The sequence below is a fragment of the Odocoileus virginianus genome, chromosome 18 (genome assembly GCF_023699985.2).
Source record: "Odocoileus virginianus isolate 20LAN1187 ecotype Illinois chromosome 18, Ovbor_1.2, whole genome shotgun sequence".
NCBI classification, from domain to species: domain Eukaryota; kingdom Metazoa; phylum Chordata; class Mammalia; order Artiodactyla; family Cervidae; genus Odocoileus; species Odocoileus virginianus.
Window position 1 is genome coordinate 57,330,838 of NC_069691.1, and position 26,133 is coordinate 57,356,970.

Below are 26,133 nucleotides of genomic sequence, written 5' to 3' on the forward strand. Positions count from 1 at the left end.
ACCTTTAAGTTGCTAAGTTTAAAAGATGCAGAAGTGTGTTCATATGTCCAGTTACCTAAGTTAGTTTACATGTCTGGTGTACATTGCCATGTGTGTGCATCCTCTACAAATGGTTGTGGTACTTTTGTGTACTTTACAGTACTGTGTAGAGTACAGTAGTATAGTACCTTTATTTTAAGCTAAATCTACAAGGGGACAACTTCGTTGAATTCATTGCTGTATAACACAAAGAACTTATTGATGAAGACCTAGTGTAACTGGAGGCCCAGAGAAAGGACAAAGACAAAGAGGAGGAAGAAGCAACTGAAGAACAGAAGAGATTCATGACACAGGAAATGGCAAGGGGATTCTGTTTATTTAGGGAGGCACTGTTAGTTTTTGAGGGACAGGGCCCAAATGTAGAGAGGTACATGAAGGTTGCAACAGCCATTCAGTCAGCGCTACTGTGTCATCTGTGGAGAGAAAAAAAGATCTACTACTCAGACATCACTGCCTTGTTTTTCCAAGAGGGTAAATACAGTTGAATCCAGCAAGGAACCAGAACCCATGCCATCAGTGTTGGGCATGAGTGGAGTTGCAACTTGCCCTGTCTCCTCTTCCTGACCGTACTTCAGTTCCACCATCCACCACCTCCGTTCCCTCCTCCAGTTCTCGACTGTGTACACAGTGCCCCCCCTGTATGCCAGGTGTTGCTCTGTACTACTGTTCTTTTCAAGTTACTGTACTGTAAGATTTAAAATGCTTTATTTTTCATGTTTTTTTAATGTATTATTTGTGTGAATAGTATTACAAACCTATTACAGTACAGTACTATATAGACAATTGTGTTAGTTACGTACCTAGGGAACTTTGTTGGACGTATGAACAAATTGGACTTACAAACTCACTCTTGAAATGGCACTCATCCATATGTACTTTACTGACTTTTCAATTTTGATGTTCTTTCTTTAGTTGCTTTAGGTGTAAGGTTAGGTTGGCTGTTTGAGATTTTTGTTTCCTAAGGGACAATTATATTGCTATTAACTTCCCCCTTAGAATGGCTTTTGATGCTGTTTGGATCATTGTGCTTTCATTTTCATTTGTCTCTGTGTTTTTTCATTTTCTCTTGGATTTCCTCAGTGATCTATTGGTTGTTTAGTAGCATATTGTTAAGCCTCCATGTGCTTTTATTTATTTATTTATTTATTTATTTATTTTTTAATGAAAATTCCTTATATTTTCCCACCAATTATTTATCAGTTTGTGTTTTCAGAACTTTTATAAAAGCATCTTTTGGAACTTCAACATTGCCAACTTTCCTGAGTTTTTTCTTTCCTTCTGCTTGTCTCTTCAAAAGCTTCATTTTTTGGGTAATATCACCACCATAACATGTTGCCAAAACATTTTTCCTATAGGCTTTCACAGTTTCTCTTGCAATGATTTTACTTCCAAGAGCAGCTTGAATTGCTATCTCAAACACCTGCCTAGGAAGAGAATCCTTCAGACGTTCACATATGGCTTTGCCAACAGAGTATGCTTTATCTTTGTGTACAACAGTTACTAGCTCTTCTACAATATTTCCATTCAGTAGAATATCCATTTTTACAAGTTCTGCAGTCTGGTAGCCTGCATCTTCATAATCAAAACTAGCATATCCTGAAGACAGAGATTTCAAAGAATCATAAAAATCCACCACAATTTCATTCAAAGGGAAGAGATATTTAAGCATTACTCTATTTTGATCAATAAACATCATATTCTTCTGAACTGCTCTTCAAGCCTGGCAAAGTATCATTATTTTCCCAGTATATTCATCTGGTGTGATAATGGTGCCCAAAACAACTGGCTCCAAATATTCTGTTACTTTTGACTTATCAGGGAACTGTGCAGGATTGATGATTGTAATTTCCTTTTCTCTGTATTCCTTTATCAATTTTGCTGATGAAAGAACAGCCTTATATGGAACAGTAGGGGTTGTCAAAATAACAGAAGCATTATATTCTTGTTCTAGTCGCTGGTTGAAAACTTCCATATGCAAAAGTCCAAGAAATCCTAACCTCCAGCCAGCACCTAGAGCAAGGCTACTATCCCAGTGAACCGTCACACTGGAATCATTTAGTATCAGTTTTTCTATAGCACTCTTCAGGTTATTATATTTGGATTGGTCTGTAGGGTACACTCAGTTTATGAGTTGGCTGCTCATTAGGATTCAGGACTCCTACTTCATTAACTTCATATGTCTTTTGAGTGTGTGTAGATACAATTTTATCTCCTTTGGAAACCACTCCATCAAATAATGCTACATTGGCAATCACACCCTTATACTGGTCAAAGGTGGAGTCAAATACCAAAGCTCTCAGGGGATTTCTGCAATGCGCTTTAGGAGAGGGTATCCTTTTGATGACTGCATCAAGAACACTTTCAACATTTGTTCCAAGTTTAGCAGAAATCTTAATACATTCATCACCTGGAATATCAAACACCTTTTCAATTTGTTTTTCAACCCTTTCAGGATAAGCATTCTTCAGATCAGGTTTATAACTGGAATTATTGATAGCTGTGCTTCAAAGGCAAGAAAGAAGTTCGCTACTGTTTGGGCTTGAATACCCTCATTTGCATCAACCACAAGTAAAACACCTTGGCAAGCAGAGAGTGACCTGGATACTTCATAACTAAAATCAGCATGACCTGGCATATCGATAAGATTTAAAAGATACCTCTTTCCTTCACAGTTATGGAAGAGAGATGCCGTCTGTGCTTTAACAGTGATTCCTCTTTCTCGTTCCACTTGCAATTTATCAAGAACTTGTTTATTATTTTTTGTTTTATCAATTGCCCCTGTTAGTTCCAGGAGCCTGTCTGCTAAAGTACTTTTGCCATGATCCACATGTGCAACGATACTGAAATTTCTGCAAGCGTCCACATTCCCTTGCGCAACCGAGGCGTCAGAAGAAGGCCCCGGGACGCAACGGCGCCATCACCCCGGGCTCCGTTTTCTTCAAAACTGGCCCCCACTAAGAGCTGGCAGACAGGATTCAAACACACTTCGGCCAGCGGCGGAAAAAACGTGAGGAAGAAACACCTCACATCTAGCTGCTGCGGCCAGATGACCGAGAACCTGCTTTTGTTTTTAACAGGCTTTTTTTTTTTTTTTCTTTTCTTGTAGCTGATTTCTAATCTCACAGAGATTAAGATGGAAAGATGCTGAAAAGATGCTCACTCAGAAAAGATGCTCAATATGATTTCAAATATATTAAATTGACCAAGGCTCTCTTTGTGGCCTAGCATGTGATCAATCCTGGAAAATGTTCCAGGTACACTTGAGAAGAATATATATTCTGTTACTTTTGAATGGCATGCTCTATAAATATCAATTAGGTCTATCTGGTCTAATGTGTCACTTAAGGCATGTGTTTCCTTAGCAGTTTTCTGTCTGGATGATCTGTCTGTCCATTGATGAAAGTGGGGTATTAAAGCCTGCCACTATTATTGTGTTACTGTTGATTTCTCCTTTTATAGCTGTTAGTATTTGCCTTACATATTGAGGTGCTCCTATGTTGGGTGCATAAATATTTACAGTTGTTTTATCTTCTTTGAGGGATCTCTTGATCATCATGTAGGGTCCTTCTTTGTCTCTTGTCACAGTCTTTATTTGAAAGTCTATTTTGTCTGATATGAGTATTACTACTCCAGCTTCTTCTGATTTTTTTTTTGCATGGAATACCTTTTCCTGTCCCCTCACTCAGTCTGTTTGTGCCTCTAGATCTGAAGTGGGTCCCTTGTCAACAGAATATATATGAGTCTTGTTTTTGTATCCATTCAGCCAGTTATCTTTTGGTTGGAGCATTTGATTCATTTACATTTAATGCAACTATCAATATGTGTGTTTTTATTGCCAATTTGTTGTTTTGAGTTTGTTTTTATAGGCCTTTTTTCTGCCCTTCCTCTTTTCGTCTCTTGTGATTGGACTGTCTTTAGTGTTGTGTTTGAATTCCTTTTTCTTTTTTGTGTGCATATCCATTGTAGATTTTCAGCTTGTGGTAAACCATGAGATTTTGAGATGGCAGTCTCTCTCTCTATATATATATATATAGGATTAAGTTGCTGGTCTTTTAATTTCAAATGCATTTCCAGTTTCCTGTGTTTATGCCCTCTTTTCACAGTTGCTCATTTTGCTATATTTGTCTGCAGATTATTTCCTATCTTTATTGTATGTTTGCCTTTACCAGTGAGCTTTTCCATTTGTAAGGTTGTTTCTAGTTGTGGCATTTTCTGCTTAGAGAAGTTCCTTTAATATTTGTTGCAGAGCTGGTTTGGTGGTGCTAAATTCTTGTAGATTTTGCTTGTCTGTAAAGCTTTTAATTTCTTTTTCAAATCTGAATGAGAGCCTTGCTGGCTAGAGTATTCTTGACTGTTCTTCCCTTTCATCACTTTAAATATATTGTGCTACTGCCTTCTGGCCTGCAGATTTTCTCCTGAGAAGTCAGATGATAATCTTATGGGAGTTCTCTCATATTTTTTGTTGCTTTAGTATTTTTTTGCCTTTAATTTTTGTCAGTTTGATTACTTTATGTCTCAGCATGTTCTTCCTTAGGTTTATCCTGCTTGGGACTCTGTGCTTCCTGGGCTTGAGTGACTGTTTTCTTTCCCATATTGGGGAAGTTCTCTATTATCTCTTCAAATATTTTCTCAGGGCCTTTCTGTCTGTCTTCTGCTTCTGGGACTCCTAAATGCTAATGTTGGTGCATTTATATTTTTGTCCCAGAGGTCTCTTAGACTGTCTTCAGTTCTTTTCTTTCTTTTTTCTTTATCCTGTTCTATGGCAGTGATTTCCACCATTCTGTCTTCCAGCTCATTTACCAGTTCTTCTGCATCAGTTATTGTTATTGACTCCTACTGTAGTTTTCATTTCAGTTATTGTACTGGTTCATCTCTGTTCTTTCATTCTTCATGGTCTTTGTTTAAACATCTCTTATGTTTTTTCAAAAAAAAAAATAAACATCTCATGTTTTCTCAATCTGTGCCTCCATTCTTCTTCTGAGATCTTGGATCATCTTTACTATCATTACTCTGACGTTTTTTCCTAAGCATTTTGCCAGTGTCCACTTAGTTGTTCTTCCAGGGTTTTATCTTGTTCCTTCATTTGGGACATATTTCTCTGCTGTCTCATTTTGCCTTTTGTGATTGTGGATTCTGTTCTGCAGGCTGCAGTGTTGTAGTTCTTTCTCTTGCTGTCTGCCCCCTGGTGATTGAGGCTGTCTTGTGCAGGCTTCCTGGTGGAAGGGACTGGTTCCTGACCACTCATGGGTGGAGTTGGGTCTTGTCCATCTGGTGGGCAGGGCCATGTCAGGGAATGTGATTATTGGGCAGCCGTGTGCTCAGAAAGACTTTAAACTCATGAGCCTGTCTGCTCATGGGTTGGACTGTGTTCCCTCTCTGGCTGTTTGGCCTGAGGCATCCCATCACTGGAGCCTATAGGCTGTTGGGTGGGACCAAGTCTTGGTGAGAAAAAGGCAGCTTCCAAGAGGACTCATGCTGGTAAGTATTCCCCAGAACTACTGTAGTGAGCCATAGCCACCCTCCAATTCTGCAGGAGACCCTCTAGTACTCGCAGCTAAGTCTGCCCCAGCTTCCTAGGAGGTTACTGCTTTTTCTCCTGGGTCTTGGTATACGTGAGACCCTGTGTGCACCCTTCAAGAGTACAGTTTCTGTTTCCTCCAGTCCTGTGAAATTCCTGTGATCAAACCTCACTGGCTTGCAAAGCAGATTCTTTGGGGGCTACTCCTCCTGTTGCCAGACCCCCAGGCTGGGGAGCCTGACATGGTGGCTCAGAACTTTCTCTCCTGTGAGAGAACTTCTGTGGTATAATTGGTATAAAAGTGTATCCCATACACCCTGTGTGTACGAGATTTAATTTTATCACGATTGTGTCCCTTCTACCATCTTGTTGTGGCTTCTTTTTTCTGTCTTTGGATGTAAGGTGTCTCTTTTGGTAGGTTTCAGTGTTTGTTTGTTTTGTCAGCGGGGTTCAGCAGTTAGTTGTGATTTTGGTGTTTCTGTAAGAAGAGGTGACCTGGCTTCCTTCTACTCTACCTTCTTGTGTCCTCTCAAAAAGGATTTGTCTTTTCAGAACTGGAGAACTGGAGGCAGTGAACTGGCTGCTGGCTGATTGCTGGCTGATTGCTGGCCATCTGCACTTACAGGGCCAGGCTCCGTCTTTTCCACTCTGATGTGGGGTGGTGGGAAAGGAAGGCAGGAGGCAGCCGCTGCTGCCAAACACCTCCTCTGCTACCTTTTTACTTTTTAAATGTGGCTTCTAGAAGATTTAAAATTACATATTGGTGCACATTATATTTCTGTAGGTTAGCTCTGATCTAGAGTGCCATGAGGTGTGGGAGGTAAGAAAAGAGGCTATAGTAGGCCAGAAAATGTTAGAGCATGCAGGGCTTGTGATAAGGAAATGGAAACTGTACATTTAAAAAGCATTGGCTGAAAGCCTCCTAAGTGCCAGACAGATACTGTTCTGGTCATTTGGAATATGTATCAATGAATGACAGGATCCTTGCAGCGTTTACATTTTAGAGAAGGCAGTAGGGGGAGGGTGTCAACAAACAACAAAAACAAATAAGCAAACACAAATACTAGCGTATGTTGGGAACGTTAAGAGCTATGGAGAAAAAAGGAGTTGAGCCAGGAATGCTGGGGGTGTGTCATGGAGTGAGGATCTTTGCCTTCTGTTAAGGTGGGATGGTTGAGGTTGACCTATTGAGGTTTATTTTGAGCAGAGAATTGAAGGAGCTGCAAGCCTGAGCCACATGTTTATCTGGGGTAACTTTTTAGAAAGAGGGACACAAAGCAAATACTTAAGGAGGAGAAGGCCTGGTGTGTTATAGAAAAAGTAAGCTTGGTGGTATAGAGCAGAGTGAGTTTTGAGGATAGATAGGAAGGAATTCAGAGAGATAAGGGGAATGTGCAGGTCTCATGGAGAAGAGTAGAAGCTGGAAGACCAGTTAGAAGATTATTTCAGTAGTCACATAAGAAATGAGAGCAGCTCAGATCAAGGTAGAAACAGTAGATGCTGTGAGGAATAGTTAGTTTCCGGATGTGTTTTGATGGCAGAGTGAAAAAAGTTTTCCTGGTGTGAATATGGCTTTTGAAGTGGCGAGGATGACTCCATGATTTTGGTCTGAGTAACTGGAAGGAAGGAACTGCCTACTCTGCTGGGAGGGCAGATTTGGGATGCAGATGAGAAACAGTCCCCAAAGAATGAGTGAAGACAGAAAAATCCAAAGACTGAGCCTTGAGGCAGGTAATGTTGAAAGATTAGGTAGGAAGAACAAGCGAAGGAGACTGAGTAGCAGCTGTCGAGGTAGAAGAAAAATCACGTATGATGTCCCTGAAAGCCACGTGAAGAAAGTTTATCAAATAGCAGGAATGGATAAATGTATCAAATGCTGCTGATAGGAAAAGCATGAAGTCTGAGAGTTGACTAGTAGATTTACTAGAGATGACTTTGAGAATAATTTTTGTGGTGTTGGAAGTGGGTTGCTGGCAAAGTATGATTTGGAGTGAGCTGAACAAAGAATGAAGACCAGTTGGAGACAGTGAAAATATGTAACTCTTCAAGAGGTCATATTTCAATGAAAGTCAAAGCATTAAGACAATCAGTAAACAGAATTGTGGTCAAGAAGTATTTTTTTTAATGGGAGAAAGAATAGCATATTTGTGTGCTGAGATGCAATGATGCAGTAATGAGAGATGGTTTGATTTTTAGAGAGGGTCAAGTGCCAGAGTGACCTCTTTGACTAGGTGAGGGTTACAAGATTCAGTAAGTGGATGAGCAGGGAAAAACATTTATGATGGCAGTTTTCAAAGTGTGACTTCAGTGTCACCTGGAACTTATATTAGAAATGTAAATTATTAGGCCGTATCTCAGACGTCTTGAATCAGAAACTCTAAACCTTATCTTATACCACAAAAATTAAATTGAAATGAATTGAAAACCTAAATGTAAGACCTGAAACCATAAAACTCCTAGAAGAAAACTTGGGAAAAATACTTACTGACATGGGTCTTGGCAGTGATTTTTTGAATATGACACTGAAATCTCAAGCAACAAAATAAAACAGTAAACAGATGGGACTACATCCAATTTAAAAGCTTCTGAATGCCAAAAAGAAACAGTCAACAAAATGAAAGAGCAGTTTACAGAATGGCAGGAGATATTTGCAATAATGTATCTGACAAGAGGTTAACATTAAAAATATATAAAAACCCCATACAACTGAATAGCAAATAATAATCATCTAATTGAAAAATCGGCAATGAACCTGAATAGATATTTTTCTAAGATATTTAGATGACCAAAAGGTACATGAAAAGGTGCTCAACATTAGGGTCGTGCAGTCAAGACCACAATGAGATTACATGTTAGCCATTCCATCAGAATGGCTGTCCTCCAAAAAAAAAAAAAAAAAAACAGCTAACAAATGCTCGTCAGGATGTAGAGAAGACAGAACCTTTGTGCAAGGTTGGTAGGAATGTAGATTGGTTCAGCCACTATGGGAAACACTGGAGGTTCGAAAGAATAAACGAAATCACTATGTTGAAGAGATCTCTGCACCCCCATGTCCTTTTATTGAAATATTATTCACAACAGCTGAGACATGGAAACAAACTGTGTACTCATTGAGGGATGAACAAAGAAAATGTGGTATATATAGAAACAATGGAATATGCTACAGCCATAAAGAGAAGGAAATTCTGTCATTTGTAACAATACTGATGGACCTTGAGGGCATTATGCTAAGTGAAATAAGTCAGAGAAAGACATATACTGTTTGGTCTCATTTATATGTGGAATCTAAAATAGAACACTAAACTCATAGAAACAGATTAGATTTGAGGTTGCCAGAAGTAGGGCATAGAGGATAGGGGAATTACGTGGAGGTAGTTAAATGTATAAACTCCCAGTTATAAAATAAGTACTGGGGATATAATGTACAACATGATGGCTATAGTTAACAATGCTTTATGGCGTATTTGAAAGATGCTAAGGGAGCAGGTCCTAAAAATTCTCCTCAGAAGGAAAAAATTTTTTTCTGTAACTGAATGAGGTGATTGATGCTGAAGCTGAAGCTCCAATACTTTGGCCACCTGATACGAAGAACTGACTCATTGGGAAAGACCCTGATGCTGGGAAAGATTGAAGGCAGGAGAAGGGGATGACAGAGGATGAGATGGCTGGATGCAATCACTGACTCAATGGACACGAGTTTGAGCAAGCTCTGGGAGATGGGGAAGGACAGGGAATCTTGGCATGCTGCAGTCCATGGGGTCGCAAAGAGTCGGACACAACTGATCAACTGAGTGGAACTGAATTGATGAGGTGATGGATGTTAACTAAACTTACTGCAGTAATGTTTGCAATATATACATATGCCATTGTGCTGTACACTTAAACTTACAGTATCAAATTAATTTTATCTCAAGAACACTGGAAAAGAAAATGAACAAAAGATGTTCAGGCAAAAGGTCTCTTGGGAGGACAGATAGACCACCATCAAATATTAGAACTATGCTGTGTGGAAGAGATTATTAGATGATGCCCAAACAGTTCCAGAGAAGGATAAATGAAAGTTACAGGTAGGTTAATTTCACAATTTAAGAGAAAGAATTTTTTCTAAGTATCCTCTGTCACCAGTGGAATGGGTTATGTTGGGAGCATCAGTGACAAGCTCAGTAGAGGCTGGAAGATACAAAGACAGGAGGACTGAGACACCAGTACTGAAATGTGTATATAATTTCAAGACAGCTACAAACCCCAGATTACGATGTCCCTAGGGTGGGGCCATGCAGTCTGTTTTAAGAAGCCCTCCAGGTGCTAACAAGGGAGGAGAAAAGAGTTTGGGGAAGGGTAAAGGGGGGTATGCCTGTAAGTTCTCTGCTGAGGCTTCAGTTTTGTCAGTGAAGAAGAACTGAAGTTACCTGCTTAAAGCTGACGTGTAGGGGAAGGTGCGTGAAGAGCTGATGAAGGTTTTATGTAGGAAAAATAAGATCAGATTTTCACTTACACAAATATAGATTGATCTTGTGATAGTAAGTTCAAGGAACAAAGGATCTCATAAATTAAAAGATGTTTCATGATTTTATGGAGGCTTACTCAATAGTGAGATAGATTATAACTATGGTCTATAAGGGATTTGATTTAGGTCATACCTGAATGGTCTAGTGGTTTTCCCTACTTTCTTCAGTTTAAGTCTGAGTTTCACAATAAGGAATTCATGATGTGAGCCACAGTCAGCTCCTGGTCTTGTTTTTGCTGACTGTACAGAGCTTCTCCATCTTTGGCTGCAAAGAATATAATCAATCTGATTTTGGTGTTGGCCATCTGGTGATGTCCATGTGTAGTCTTCTCTTGTGTTGTTGGAAGAGGGTGTTTGCTATGACCAGTACATACTTTTGGCAAAACTCTATTAGCCTTTGCCCTGCTTCATTCCGTGCTCCAAGGCCAAATTTGCCTGTTACTCCAGGTGTTTCTTGACTTTCTACTTTTGCATTCCAGTCCCCTATAATGAAAAGGACATCTTTTTGGGGTGTTAGTTCTAAAAAGTCTTGTAGGTCTTCATACAACTGTTCAACTTCAGCTTCTTCAGCGTTACTGGTTGGGGCATAGGCTTGGATTACTGATACTGAATGGTTTGCCTTGAAAATGAACAGAGATCATTCTGTCATTTTGAGATTGCATTTAAGTACTGCATTTCGGACTCTTGTTGACCATGATGGCTACTCCATTTCTTCTAAGGGATTCCTGCCCACAGTAGTAGATATAATGGTCATCTGAGTTAAATTCACCCATTCTAGTCCATTTTAGTTCGCTGATTCCTAGAATGTCGACATTCACTCTTGCCATCTCCTGTTTGACCACTTCCAATTTGCCTTGATTCATGGACCTAACATTCCAGGTTCCTATGCAGTATTGCTCTTCACAGCATCAGACCTTGCTTCTATCACCAGTCCCATCCACAACTGGGTATTGTTTTTGCTTTGGCTCTATCCCCTCATTCTTTCTGGAGTTATTTCTCCACTGAGCTCCAGTAGGATATTGGGCACCTACTGACCTGGGGAGTTCCTCTTTCAGTATCCTATCATTTTACCTTTTCATATTGTTCATGGGGTCCTCAAGGCAAGAATACTGAAGTGGTTTGCCATTCCCTTCTCCAGTGGACCACATTCTGTCAGACCTGTCCACCATGACCCCGTCCGTCTTGGGTGGCCTCACACGGCATGGCTTAGTTTCATTTAGTTAGACAAGGCTGTGGTCCTGTGATCAGATTGGCTAGTTTTCTGTGATTACAGTTTCAGTGCGTCTGCCCTCTGATGTCCTCTTGTAACACCTACCATCTTACTTGGGTTTCTTTTCTCTTGGACATGGGGTTATCTCTTTATGGCTGTTCCAGCAAAGCATGTGACATTGTACAGGAGACAGGGATCAAGATCATCCCCATGGAAAAGAAATGCAAAAAGGCAAAATGGTTGTCTGAGGAGGCCTTACAAATAGCTGTGACAAGAAGAGAAGGGAAAAGCAAAGGAGAAAAGGAAAGATATACCCATTTGAATGCAGAGTTCCAAAGAATAGCAAGGAGTGATAAGAAAGCCTTCCTTAGCAATCAATGCAAAGAAATAGAGGAAAACAATAGAATGGGAATGACTAGAGATCTCATCAACAAAATGAGAGATACCAAGGGAACATTTCATGCAAAGATGAGTTTGATAAAAGACAGAAATGGTATGGACCTAACAGAAGCAGAAGATATTAAGAAGAGGTGGCAAGAATACACAGAAGAACTGTACAAAAAAGATCTTCATGACTGAGATGATCATGTTGGTGTGATCACTCACCTAGAGCCAGACATCCTGGAATGTGAAGTCAAGTGGGCCTTAAGAAGCATCACTACGAACAAAGCTAGTGGAGGTGATGGAATTACAGTTGAGCTATTTCATATCCTAAGAGATGATCCTGTGAAAGTGCTGCATGCAATATGCCAGCAAATTTGGAAAACTCAGCAGTGGCCACAGGACTGGAAAAGGTCAGTTTTCATTTCAATCCCAAAGAAAAGCAATGCCAAAGAATGCCCAAACTACCACACAATTGCACTGATCTCACACGCCAGGAAAGTAATGCTCAAAATTATCCAAGCCAGACTCTTAACAATATGTGAACCATGAACTTCCAGATGTTCAAGTTGGTTTTAGAAAAGGCAGAGGAACCAGAGATCAAATTGCCAACATCTGCTGGATCATCGAAAAAGGAAGAGAGTTCCAGAAAAACATCTATTTCTGCTTTATTGACTATGCCAAAGCCTTTGACTGTGTGGATCACAATAAACTGTGGAAAATTCTGAAAGAGATGGGCATACCAGACCACCTGACCAGCCTCTTGAGAAATCTGTATGCAGGTCAAGAAGCAAGTTAGAACTGGACATGGAACAACAGACTGGTTCCAAATAGGAAAAGGAGTATGTCAAGGCTGTATCTTGTCACCCTGCTTATTTAACTTATATGCAGAGTACATCATGAGAAATGCTGGGCTGGAAGCACAAGCTAGAATCAAGATTGCCAGGAGAAATATCAATAACTTCAGATATGCAGATGACACCACCCTTATAGCAGAAAGTGAAGAGGAACTAAAAAGCCTCTTGATGAAAGTGAAAGAGGTGAGTGAAAAAGTTGGCTTAAAGCTCAACATTCATAAAACTAAGATCATGGCATCTGGTCCCATCACTTCATGGGAAATAGATGGGGAAACAGTGGAAACAGTGGCAGACTTTATTTTTTCGGGCTCCAAAATCACTGCAGATGGTGATTGCAGCCATGAAATTAAGAGGCTTACTCCTTGAAAGCAAAGTTATGACCAACCTAGATAGCATGTTAAAAAGCAGAGACATTACTTTGCCAACAAAGGTCTGTCTAGTCAAGGCTATGGTTTTTCCAATGGTCATGTATGGATGTTAAAGTTGGACTATGAAGAAAGCTGAGCGCTGAAAAATTGATGCTTTTGAACTGTGGTGTTGGGAGAAGACTCTTGAGAGTCCCTTGGACTGCAAGGAGATCCAACCAGTCCATCCTAAAGGAGATCAGTCCTGGTGTTCATTGGAAGGACTGATGCTGAAGCTGAAACTCCAATACTTTGGCCACTTCATGGGAAGAGTTGACTCATTGGAAAAGACCCTGATGCTGGGAGGGATTGAGGGCAGGAGTAGAAGGGGATGACAGAGGATGAGATGGCTGGATGGCATCATCGACTCGATGGAAATGAGTTTGAGTAAACTCTGGGAGTGTGATGGACAGGGAGGTCTGGCATGCTACGATTCATGGGGTTGCAAAGAGTCGGACATGACTGAGCAACTGAACTGACTGACTGATAGTCTGTAACTGTAACTTTTAAATATTTGAAATGCTCTCATAAGGTTTTTCTTAAATGGTTAGACATACTCAGTTCCTTCCACCGTTACATATGTGGGCATTGTTTTCCCAGTTCCTCTACTCTTCTGTTGGTGTGTTTTTTTGGTCAGAGTTCCCCTGAAAGTGTTGTGCCCAGAACTGGACACACTGACCTGGACATGGCCTAACAGAAATCAACGTCAGGCTAAAGAGATTATTTTATATAAACTGCTACAATGCAAGATCTCTATTCTCCATTCCTCAAAACATATAAGCATCTTTAGTCCATGCTTATGGTAAAAAGCCCAAACAGTACAGAAGGTGTGCGTAGACAGTGGGTCTCTAGAGTCACACCTCAGGGGTGGTCACTCAGCTTCTTTCCAGAAACTCTGTGGCCATAAAACATAAATAAACTCTTCACAAACACAAACTGCTTTACTTTACATAATTTTCTGATTTCACTTTTGTCACAGACATTGTTCTATGCTGGTGTATAAAGACACTGATTTGTATTAATGCACCTTATTTTAACTTCCCCACACCACTGAGAGTTTTAGTTGTTTTTAAGTTTTGACCTGTTATGAACAAATCCAGGATGCACTGAGGCTAATCTGCAAAGTACTTTCAGTTCTCAAATGTAACCCTACTAGCCTTCAGCCTCCAGCCTTCTCCACTCTTTGGTTAACACTCTGCCTATGAACTATTCTAGTTAGCTACTTGTCAAAATCATGAAAAACAATGCAAAATAAAAATAAGCAGCTCACAATGCCAATAAAATATGTAGATGCAGATGTACTAATTAGTAATTCAGCACTCTTCTAAGGGGCTGAGTTGCTAAGCTAGAACTTTTCTAATATGCCCATCATTCTCTGGGGAAACTGACATACTGAAAGTTCATCACAGTGTTCACTTGTTGTAGCTAAGAAAAGGAGTGAAGAATCATGGAATTGAGAAGTATTCCAGGAAGAAATGGTCAGCAAAGTCCTCAAGGATGAGCTATGAGGAAAATTATATTGTTGGCTTTGCTTAAGGAGTGAATGATGGGCAACAAAACAGGTGAACTGTATACTCCATTTGAGAAGTTAAAAATGAGGTTGCAAAAAAACAGTACTGAATCAAGACAAGAACTTCTATAATTTGGAAAGCAAAAGTAGGAAGTCAAGAAATACCTGGAGTAACAGGCAAATTTGGCCTTGGAGTACAGAGTGAAGTAGGTCAAAGGCTAAGAGAGTTTTGCCAAGGGAACGCCCTGGTCATAGCAAACACCCTCTTCCAACAACACAAGAGAAGACTCTACACATGGACATCACCAGGTGGTCAATACCAAAATCAGATTGATTATATTCTTTGCAGCCAAAGATGGAGAAGCTCTATACAGTCAGCAAAAGACGGTATAGGAGCCAACTGTGGCTCAGATCATGAACTCCTTCTTGCCAAATTCAGACTTAAATTGAAGAAAGTAGAGAAAACCACTAGACCATTCAGGTATGACCTAAATCATATACCTTACGATTATACAGTGCAAGTGACAAATAGATTCAAGAGATTAGATCTGATAGAGTGCCTGAAGAACTATGGACAGAGGTTTGTGACATTGTACAGGAGGCAGGATCAAGACCATCCCCAAGGAAAAGAAATGCAAAAAGGCAAAACAGTTGTCTGAGGAGGCCTTACAAATAGCTGTGAAAAGAAGAAAAGTGAAAGGCAAAGGAGAAAAGGAAAGATATTCCCATTTGAATGCAGAGCTCCAAAGAATAGCAAGGAGATAAGAAAGCCTTCCTCAGCGATCAATGCAAAGAAATAGAGGAGAACAATAGAATGGGAATGACTAGAGATCTCATTAACAAAATGAGAGATACCAAGAGAACATTTCATGCAAAGACGGGCTCAATAAAGGACAGAAATGGTAGGGACCTAACAGAAGCAGAAGATATTAAGAAGAGGTGGCAAGAATACACAAAAGAACTATACAAAAAAGATCTTCATGACCCAAATAATCACAATGGTGTGATCACTCACCTAGAGCCAGACATCCTGGAATGTGAAGTCAAGTGGGCCTTAGGAAGCATCACTACAAACAAAGCTAGTGGAGGTGGTGGAATTCCAGCTGAGCTATTTCAAATCCTAAAATAGATGCCATGAAAGTGCTGCATTCAATATGCCAGCAAATTTGGAAAACTCAGCAGTGGCCACAGGACTGGAAAAGGTCAGTTTTCATTCCAGTCTCAAAGAAAGGCAATCCCAAAGAATGCCCAAACTACCACACAATTGTACTCATCTCACACACTAGCTAAGTAATGCTGAAAATTCTCCAAGCCAGGCTTCAACAGTACATAAACCATGAACTTCCAGATGTTCAAGCTGGATTTAGAAAAGTCAGAGGAACCAGAGATCAAACTGCTAACATCCATTGGATCATCGAAAAAGCTAGAGTTCCAGAAATACTTCTACTTCTGCTTTATTGACGATACCAAAGCCTTTGACTGTGTGGATCACAATAAACTATTGAAAATTCTGAGAGATGGGAATACTAGACCACTTGACCTGCCTCCTGAGAAATTTTATGCATGTCAAGAAGCAAGTTAGAACTGGACATGGAACAACAGACTGGTTCCAAATTGGAAAAGGAGTATGTCAAGGCTGTATATCATCACCCGGCTTATTTAATTTATATGCAGAGTACATCATGAGAAATGCTTGACTGGATGAAGCACAAGTTGGAGTTAAGGTTGCTGGGAGAAATATCAACAATCTCGCATATGCAGATGACACCACCCTAATGGCAGAAAGCAAAGAACTAAAGAGTCTGTTGATGAAAGTGAAAGAGGAGAGTGAAAAAGTTGGCTTAAAACTCAACATTGAGAAAACCAAGATCATGGCATCCGGTCCCATCACTTCATGGCAAATAGATGGGGAGACAATGGAAACAGTGTCAGACTTTATTTTTTGGGGCTCCAAAATCACTGCAGATGGTGACTGCAGCCATGAACTTAAAAGATGCTTGCTCCTTTGAAAAAAAGTTATGACCAACCTAGACAGCATATTAAAAAGCAGAGACATTACTTTGCCAACAAAGGTCCGTCTGGTCAAGGCTATGGTTTTTCCAGTAGTCATGTATGGATGTGAGAGTTGGACTATAAAGAAAGCTGACCGCCAAAGAATTGATGTTTTTGAACTGTGGTGTTGGACAAGACTCTTGAGAGTCCCTTGGACAGCAAGGAGATCCAACCAGTCCATCCTAAAGGAAATCAGTCCTGAATATTCATTTGAAGGACTGATGCTGAAGCTGAAACTTCAATCCTCTGGCCACGTGATGCAAAGAACTGACTCACTGGAAAAGACCCTGATGCTGGGAAAGATTTAAGGCGGGAACAGAAGGGGATGACAGAGGATGAGATGGTTGGATGGTATCACTGACTCAATGGACATGAGTTTGAGTAAACTCTGGGAGTTGGTGATGGACAGGGAGGCCTGGTGTGCTGCAGTCCATGGGGTTGCAAAGAGTTGGACACAACTGAATAACTGAAATGAACTTGGAAACCGCTATACTTTTGAAGGACATTTTGGCCTTGACATCCTTAGATGTCTATAGCGTATACTATAGGGTAGTGAAAATAGTCATGGTGTACAGAGCCAAAGGGCCCTGGGTTCAGATCCATCACGTCCTTTGTGGCTGTCTCATCACAGAGCTGAAACGCTACATCAGAGTCCAAGAGCTATTGTTACATGTAACCCAAACAGCTCTGTATTAATGCTGAAGGGTAGCTGGTTTATTATTTACAGTTAGCAGCTCATTATCTGGAAGACAATTCTTAGACACAAACACATTCATTCTATATTCTCTTTAAACAGGACAGATATATACATTACTAAAGGACTGAGTAACAGACTACAGTGAGGAGTAATTCTAAGGGAAAAATGATCTCTATAAGAAAACAAACCACATTTCTGTAAAATTGAGAATAAAAACAGTAAGAAGCTTCCATTTTTTTATTTTTAAAAAATCAACTCATGTAAAATAATTCATCAAATCATAAAAAGGTGTAGAAACAAAAAGTCAAATATCAGTTTTAAAAATATCTGACACACTATAATGTGTGTATATGGTCTCTTAAATAATTTAAGATTAGCTCCATATTAAACACTCAGCTTTTCTCACATTGTTGCAAACCCAAATATTGTTCTAACCAGAGTCATAAATGGTCTTTTTAACAATATAAAGATGGAACTCAAACAGAACTCCTCTTAGCAGTGCCATCTTAACTTATGCTGCATTACCCAAAACAGTGGGTTTTCAAGAACCGGGTCTTTCTAAGCCCATTTTTATTTCTAAAACTTCACTATTCGATTATATTCATTGTAGAAAAATGTGAAGAAATGGAAAAAGTAAAAATTATCCAGTATCCCTCTTCCCAAATACAATAACAGAAGAGTGCATATATTTCTTTCTATTCTTTGTACATAACTATGTAGAATTTTAAAACAAAATTAGTACTGTAAAATGTTTACATATCCTCATTCCATATTATATAGCAGCAATGTGTTTTGTACATTATGTGAAGCCATGATGTTCAGTTGGCTGCTTCAGTCTAATTAAGAGCTTGACCATGATTTACCTCCATCCGTTAGATATTCAGATTGTTTTGAATATTTGCTATGATAACTATGTTATACATCCTTCTTTATTCATAATTTACATGTATCTCTGATAATTCCTTAAAGATAAATTCCCAGGAATTTAACCAGCACAAAGACTATTTTTTAAGCCTTTGATACATTTTAACCAAACTGCCCTCCAAAAAGATTATACCAACTTACAGTCACACCAGTAAATAGTCTAAGAGCTTTTCTTCTTCAAATTCCTTGGCAGCATAGGATAGGAAGATTACTACCTTTATTGTTACAGATTTAATAGGGGAATGGTGAAAGGTGTCTTCTTTTTTTTCTTTTCTGGAAATGTACTTTGCTTTCCTTCTGTTATTTGAAGCAGTCCAAGTCTTTGAGAAGGCATCTCTGATGAATGCAATGTCTTATCATGTCTTCCTTGGGCAGCAAGGGCATGAAAGCTGCATATCTTTTCTATGTTTTCTCAAGCAGGAATTCACAAAAGGACTGGAATTTCAAAGCCTGCTGGTCTTCTGGGCAGCCATGCTATATTAATGTCTTGGTAACAAAACAGAACACTGGGCTGTTTTCTGAAAGGAAGTAGGCACAGATTATGATTAATCAAACAATTACTACAGGCAGGAATTCTCATGCTTGGGGGCATGATAATCACCTGAAGTGCTTATTACCACTTTGATTTTTATAGAGTGAGGACTCATGGGATATATACTTGATAAACTCTCCAGAAAATTCTCATGTTCACTGAAAGTTTAATAATCACTAACCACATCTGGAGTTTTGAGCATAACTCTTTTTTAACTATTAGTTCCTCATTCTCCTTTCATGTAAAGTGAGGTTTAGAATGTTTATCTCAGAGGACTGTTCTGATTCTCACTTATCTCCATCCCTGCCCTTTTACATCCACTAGGACATATTTTATACACCAACCCCTAGGCCTTTGTCTTATTCTGCTGAAAAATGCCATTGAAATTTTAATATGCAAATATCTCCAAATAGACTAGGAGCTTCACCATAACAGGGTCTTACATATCTGTGTCAACTGCTTGACATACAGTTGGTGCTCGCTAAGTGATTCTGAAATGAATTAGTGAATTAACAATACACGCTTTAGTGTTCAGAGAGCCTTGGAATAAGGGATTATTAGTGTGGTGTTCCTTATCTGTTACAGAATGGAGGCCATGATTCTCAGTTTTGTCTAGAGTAGCAATTCTTCATTTTCTCTTCTACACATATTAACCCTTTTAAAAAATTCTGTTTTACACACACTTTCAGAAGCTTCACAGAAGGAATAAAGAACACCAATCATCTCGTATCCAAACATTTTTACTTAAAAATGAAGCTGAAATAATAAATTTATTCCTTGACAAATTATCTTTGAAAGTTCAAGGGACTATGGTCAAAATGGGGTCAGAAACCTTAAAAAAACAAAAACCCCAAAAAAACCAAACCCCAGACCTCACCATCCCATCCTGCAGGTAACAGCCTCAGCAGCACCAAAAGTATGAATCACATTTCCTGCCAGTCAACTGTGTTTGTTTAGATAAGCCAAAGTCATGCTGTTCTATTGCATTACACTCATTACATTTCACCAGATGTAACTGTTTCTAGTTTAAAGTGACATTCTCCAATTCCTAGAACTTATTTTCTGTTCCCCTTTTCTTCATCCATATAAAAAGTTGCCTATATTTCAATTATGATGAAATAATTCATGAGGGAAAGGACCTATCATTAAAGAACATTTATCTCCTAAGTAGATAGGCTGAAACCAACAGACGTGTTTCCTGCTCCTTATGGATTTAAAATCTAGTAGGGAAGACAGATTACAAAATGCCAGTATTCCTGACTTTGCCAGTCCTCCAGGCTGAGAGACATTTTATTACACTGGTTTTCTGGAGCCTGCTTATACCAGCTTGTAAAAACCCATTATGTATATCACTTCCCAGCTTACCAGTGGCTTCGTGTTGGTAGCTTGAAATGGGCTGTGCAAGAGCATTTATGCCATGGCAGTCAGCAAACTACAAATCATGGCTCCTCCATGCCCAGCAGTTGGCAGTCATTTACTACCACAGTATCGTCATCACACTAAAACAGTGGCTGTCATTCCAGGGTTCCTCAGTGGTTATTCAGGTTGAGAGGGCTTTTATCAACTTTTCAAATCCTCTCTCAACTCTAAGACCTAAAAGTAGAGATGTATTCTAGGAGACCTTTGGATATGCTGGCTCCCCTCTTTGGATACTAGGTGAATATAACATCTGATCAATTTCAGCCAACCCCTTATCTAAGGTGGTCACAAGAGGTCCAGATAAAAACCACACATCTGAGCTCAGCAATCTACAAATCATATTCTGGGAATTAATACTAGAGTTGAAAAGCTACCAATCTGCAACCCTCCACTTGTTTATTACTATCTTAGTTTGTGTGACGCAACATTAACTATAAGTAGACAATCCCTGGCATCATTTTGGTATTGTATGCCAGTGTTTTGGCTTTAAAGGCTGCCAGTACTTAGCATGGATCTGCCAAAAAGAAAACAGCCTTGTCTACAATGTAATACAGGTACAGAGCAAACACTACCAATCTTCTGAAGTAAAATTTAGGGATACACTGCAAAGCAGGACAGTGTCAAGAACCTGACAGACTAGATAATAAAACTCCTTCACCTCAACTTTTAGTGCTCTTGTATCACCAGCCAGAATACATCTCTCTTCCATTTATGGTTAGTATGCTAGTAAATGACATGAAAACATGTAGAAAACATCTAATCTAGTATAAAATACATGAAGAGATGGACCAAGGGTCCAGTGGAAATTAGAGAAAAGGCAGCTGAGAGTCTATGGAAGTGTCTGCTTGCAGATGGAGAGGATCCTTACCTTCATGTTAAGGAGGGCTGCTGACCATTCCATGGATCCTATTTGAGGTATGGCAGTGAGAAGTAAGCTTTTGGCTTTATTGGCATTTTCTTTCAGGGTCTTTAAGACCCGGTCCACTGAAACCTAGAGAAACAACAGCACAGGACATTACCAGTAATTTAAAATTCCACTGCTTTCCACGGAACATTTTTTTCTGAGTTCTACCCAATCTGTTGAAGTCAGTTTACTCCCTAGAACTTAAACTCAAGTTCTGCATTTATCAGGGGAGAGGTCACAGAGAAATCCAATGACATCTCTGAAAAGCACAACTAGTTTTCAACATGGTGTCTGAGAAACCTTTCCAGTTGTATAATGTGTTGGCGCGGCCTAGAAAGCTTGTGGCTCTTCTCATGTGCAGAATATGGATTCCAGTTTTAAAGCTGTTGCTATACTGGCTAAATCAAAAGATAAGAACATTTCCCTTTAGAGAAGTCTTTAAGCTAATAAAAATGATGGAATCAAAGTATCACCATTTTTATAGTCCCAGTGAATTAATGGATGGGCTGTTAACATCACAAAACCAGAAACCCAAACCAAACAGTCCACTTTCATGAGCTTCCTTGTGGATTATGACGTCAGAATTAGGTCAAATCTCTAGATCCTGCTGCCAATTTACAGAAAATATAGAACACTGCGAAACTGGATAAACCATCCTAAGGAGATGATTTCAGCAATTCAGACTGTGGGAAACTCTATAGGACAAATGACCTGGTTTCTTTTAAGAACACCTGGAAGCAAAAAATCACTTATGCTATTTTAGATAACTAGAAAATTGAACTTTGCCTGGATATATTAAGGAATTATTGCTGGACTGTGATAACGGCAATGTGGTTATGTTAATGTCTCCTAAAATGTTCACGGATAAGATCATGGATCAGTGTGTAGATGAAACACGTTTTTATGTTTATGACTGAAGTTGGATGTCAGATTCATGGATGCTTTCCCATTGCTTCTCTGTATGACTGAAATTGCTTCCTAAGGAAGCTGAAAGAAGTTGAGTATAAGACAGATGACCAGAAAGAGTACTTGTCATGCTTTTAACTATGCTTAGAAGAAACCCAAGATTCAGGAGCACCATGATTATACCTTCCTAGACCCCTCCCCCAATGTGGAGATGTGTTTACAACAAAATGATAAGCACCGTAGCAGAGAGGAGTGTCACCACTGTGGGAGGGATCACAGGACAAGGTGGCGGCCAGCTGGGTGCCTGCCAGGTAGGAAACTTCAAATGCAGCATTGTGAAACAACCAAGAGACTTATTATATTTTACTCTTTTCCTCATACTTTGTGACTGCTATTTCTATATAGAGTCTGACCTCCTTTTCCTCTGTTTTTGCTGCTGCGCTCCACCCAGAATGTCCTTTGTGCTTTCTCAAAATGAACTTTAACTTGGTCAACATCCCACTTAAATCTCAAAAGTTTTCTTCAGAAACTACATCCCTCCACCATTCCATCATGCCTATCATCTGACTATGACCCTCTTAGGAGCCAGTACTATACTGTGCAAGCTAAGTCACTTCAGTCGTGTCCGACTCTTTGCGACCCTATGGACTGTAGCCATGGGGCTGTCCATGGGACTCTCCAGGCAAGAATACTGGAGTGGGTTGCCATGCCCTCCTCCAGGGGATCTTCCTGACCCAGGAATTGAACCTGTGTCTCTTATCTCCTGCATTGGCAGGCAGGTTCTTTACCACTAGTGCCACCTGGGAAGCCCTAGTACTATACTAGTGGATCCTATTTATCATGTTTAATTCTTCCAGTAATCCTACAAGGTCAGAAATGTAATTAACAACCCCCACTCATGTGGAAGGGTTAAATAACTCACCCAATATTACAAGTAAAAAGAACAACGGAAATTTGAAGAAGGGGTTAGGCAACTCTAGAACCATGCCAGGCTGCACATCTGGTTTAAAGCACAGTGACAAACATGACTGACTGAGATGATGCCATCGTTGTCTATGCTTTCCTTGTGGCATTTAACATTACTTGCTTTCGTGCCTTACGACTTACACAGAGCTTAGTTTTTTTTGCTTTTAACTGAAGTAGCTCCAATTGACTGTTTTCCAAACCTCATGTGGCCTACTAAATGAAGCACCATTAGCTCTGCAAAGGAGACAAATGTTATGAGACCATGCAGAAAGCCACAGGCAGGAAGCAGTCTGCTCTTGGGGAGTGGCAGAGGCTGGAGTCTCCTATTAACTGGAAGCAGCTTCTTAACATCATGAGGCCGAGCTGCCCCGGAGGTGACCAAAGCTGCCAAGTCAGAGACTATGCTGGGTCAGGATTTGCAAATCTCTTAAGTGATAAACATCCTCAAAGAATCTGTGTTCATCTATGACCTAAATTCCATACCCAGGGAAGGAGAGGCAGCTAGAATAACTTAGCTCGTTTTACATGAAATTGGATGGTGAAACAAGCAGCTCTGAGGTGGTGGTACGGTCCCCCTAGAGAAGATGTCACCTCCCCTAAATGTGTCCAGGACAGCCACTGCCATACTTCTTCGTTCAGAATTTCTTGGCTGCAGTTTTGTCCTTTTCTTTTCTTAAAATGAGATAAATGATAAGACAAATGATCTGGTTTCTTCAAGTAAAATGCAAGGAATGAATAGGGAGAAGGAGAATATTAAAGATTTAAGAGGCTTATCATTCAAATACAATTGTGTGGATTATAACGGATCCTGATTTGAACAGTTAAAAATTATGAGACAAGAGGGAAAATGTGACAAGTCTGGACATTTGATTATATTAAAGAATTAATATCACTAATTTTTTGTACAACAGTGGTGGTGTGGTTTTAAAAAATTATTTTTAAAAGGGAGGCCTTTTAGAAAAATTTACTTTAAAATCATGAGGGTAGGGGAGAGAAAACTGAGTAGGGGCATATAAATAAGTCAAGAGTTGCCACGGCTGATGATTGTGGGAAGGTGGGCGATGGGTAACTGGGGGGTTCATTATACTAAACTCTACTTTCGTACAGGTTTTGAAGTTTTCTACAGAGGAAATATTTGTTTTGGAAGCCTGACCTCAGTGGCCCACTATCCTCAAATACCAGCTGGATCTTTCTGTTTTTTTTTCCTACTTCAAAACCCTCACTGACCTCCCATCTGGAATCCTTACATAGTCTACATGGCCCTGCCTCCCTCTTCCCCTCCTCACCGCTCCAGCATGGCCATCTTTCCCATTACACTTAGGCCAGGCTTCCTGGATGTCAAGTATTTGGTTGGGCCAATTCAATACATGCTTCTGTATCTTACCACACCATTTCTGTGTAACCCCGAGGCTTCTCACACTGGTTTGTTTGACCTCTACCCTGTTCCTTCAAAACCCCAGAATGTTGGTTCCCTATGGACTTGTGTCTGCTATTGTATTTTTATACCAAGCACAGTACCCATCCATGGCAGGTTAGACATGAATACAAAATCCTCTTACCAGGAAGAGGTACATTAATAGGTTTCCCTGCCACATAATAAACAGGACCATAAAGAACTTATAACCTAAAGTCTTTATCTGTAACGTAAGGGCCAGTAAGTCTCAGTAAGATTCCCAACACACCTACATGTTTACAATGTACTCTTCCCTGTTGATCCTTGCATAAGTGTCCTTTCATTCTCTATGAAGATTTTGTTCTTCCAATGGGAACTACAGAGAAAAAAATCTGGTAACACCTAATGACAATGTATAAAAAGCTGACTTTAAAACTTGGTATAAAGGCACTTTCTGGAACTAATGTAATAGAAACAAAGAGTTAAGACACTCTTACTGGCTCTCATGGCACATGGAAACCCAGGCCATACATGTACCAAAGAGAATTCCACTTACCGCTTCCTCATGCTCCTTCCAGCAATCATAATCTGTTGCCATGGCGATACTTGCATAGCAAATTCCAACCTCCTTAGCAAGAACCACCTCTGGAACTGTGGTCATGTTGATAACATCCGCCCCCCAGGTTTGGAACATGATGCTTTCTGCCCGGGAGCTGAAACGAGGTCCCTCAATGGTGACGACTGTCCCTTTTGAGTGGCACTTGAGTCCCAGCTTCTTAGCAGTCTCTATGAGGACCTGGAACAGAAAGAACCAAACTCAAGACACACAAACAGAAGTTGAGCTTTGTTTTTTCTTCCCTGCTACTTTAAAAGATTCTTACTATACATACCCAGTACTTGCAGGCCCTCAAAGAACCTGGGCGATCACAGAAGGGAGTTTCCTAGCTCCCTATCCATTTACATAATGCTCTGTCCCACCCAGCCTTTGCTGCTAAGTCGCTTCAGTCGTGTCCCACCCCTGTGCGACCCCATAGACAGCAGCCCACCAGGCTCCGCTGTCCTTGGGATTCTCCAGGCAAGAACACTGGAGTGGGCTGCCATTTCCTCCTCCAATGCATGAAAGTGAAGTCGCTCAGTCGTGTCCGACTCTTCGTGACTCCATGGACTGCAGCCCACTAGGCTCCTCTGCCCATGGGATTTTCCAGGCAAGAGTACTGGAGTGGGGTGCCATTGCACAGCAATAAGAGCGAACAGTGGGCTTTTTCTTTACACCAGGCATTTGTTTACATGCTTTAATCTCACTTTTTAGCTGCTTTAATAGATTATCATGGACTGTGAATGTGGGCTTCAGTCTGAGCTCTTAACCTTCACGGCTACACAAGGCGCCCTCCTCATCCACGTCTCAGAGATGTGCAGAGTGAAGTTTCCAAGCTCCTGAGAAACTCATTCTCATTGCTCTTCTATACAAAACCTGAGGGCTTTTGTGAAAGCTTTTTGGGGGTAGTGCTTTCATAATCTCTTTGCTTGCTGCCTCTCTAAAGACATACAGCAGGAAAAAGCAGAACGGAGCTATGCTGATTTCTTCTATCCAGAGATAAACTTATCTTGGCATCCCTTTAGAGGCAAGGCCATATGAGTTTAGAAACATGATTTAAAAGTTTGATCATTTTTTCTAGTGTCTAATAATGTATATCTAATTTAATTTCATTTTTCTCTTACTCTGTGCTTAAACATTCCTGTTTAACTGAAAAAAAGTTAGTCCTTTAAACTTAACTGTTAAAGTACTGCCAAGAATTCACTTAACCTATGTCTTAGTTTTTTCATCAGTGATATGGGAGTAATAATACAATTCAGAGATATTGTGAAGATTAAATGAGCTAAGGAGTATACTTCCACTTCCTTGGTGGCTCAGAT

The 26,133-nt window shown here is 40.0% G+C and overlaps 2 protein-coding genes and 1 long non-coding RNA gene across 4 annotated transcripts in view; 1 reads left to right on the forward strand and 2 right to left on the reverse strand.

Annotated features, from left to right (window-relative positions):
- The window catches only part of LOC139039535 (uncharacterized), a 78,960-nt gene that overhangs the window by 44,952 nt on the left and 7,875 nt on the right, over positions 1-26,133 (forward strand). The gene's annotated exons all lie outside the window — the stretch shown is intronic.
- LOC110147476 (translation factor GUF1, mitochondrial-like) lies at positions 1,192-4,248 on the reverse strand. The gene is given in 4 exon segments (XM_020908963.2): positions 1,192-2,159; positions 2,161-2,512; positions 2,515-2,907; positions 4,206-4,248. Coding segments are annotated over 4 exon segments (1,719 nt in total). The 3' UTR covers positions 1,192-1,228.
- The window catches only part of MTAP (methylthioadenosine phosphorylase), a 41,389-nt gene continuing 32,426 nt past the window's right edge, over positions 17,171-26,133 (reverse strand). For both annotated transcript variants that reach the window (XM_020908951.2, XM_070480743.1), the window contains 3 exons: positions 24,776-25,015; positions 20,919-21,041; positions 17,171-18,617 (listed from right to left, as the gene is read on the reverse strand). In XM_020908951.2, the coding sequence (XP_020764610.1) occupies positions 18,579-18,617; positions 20,919-21,041; positions 24,776-25,015 (402 nt within the window). In that variant the 3' untranslated portion in view covers positions 17,171-18,578. The remainder of the gene's footprint in view (positions 18,618-20,918; positions 21,042-24,775; positions 25,016-26,133) is intronic.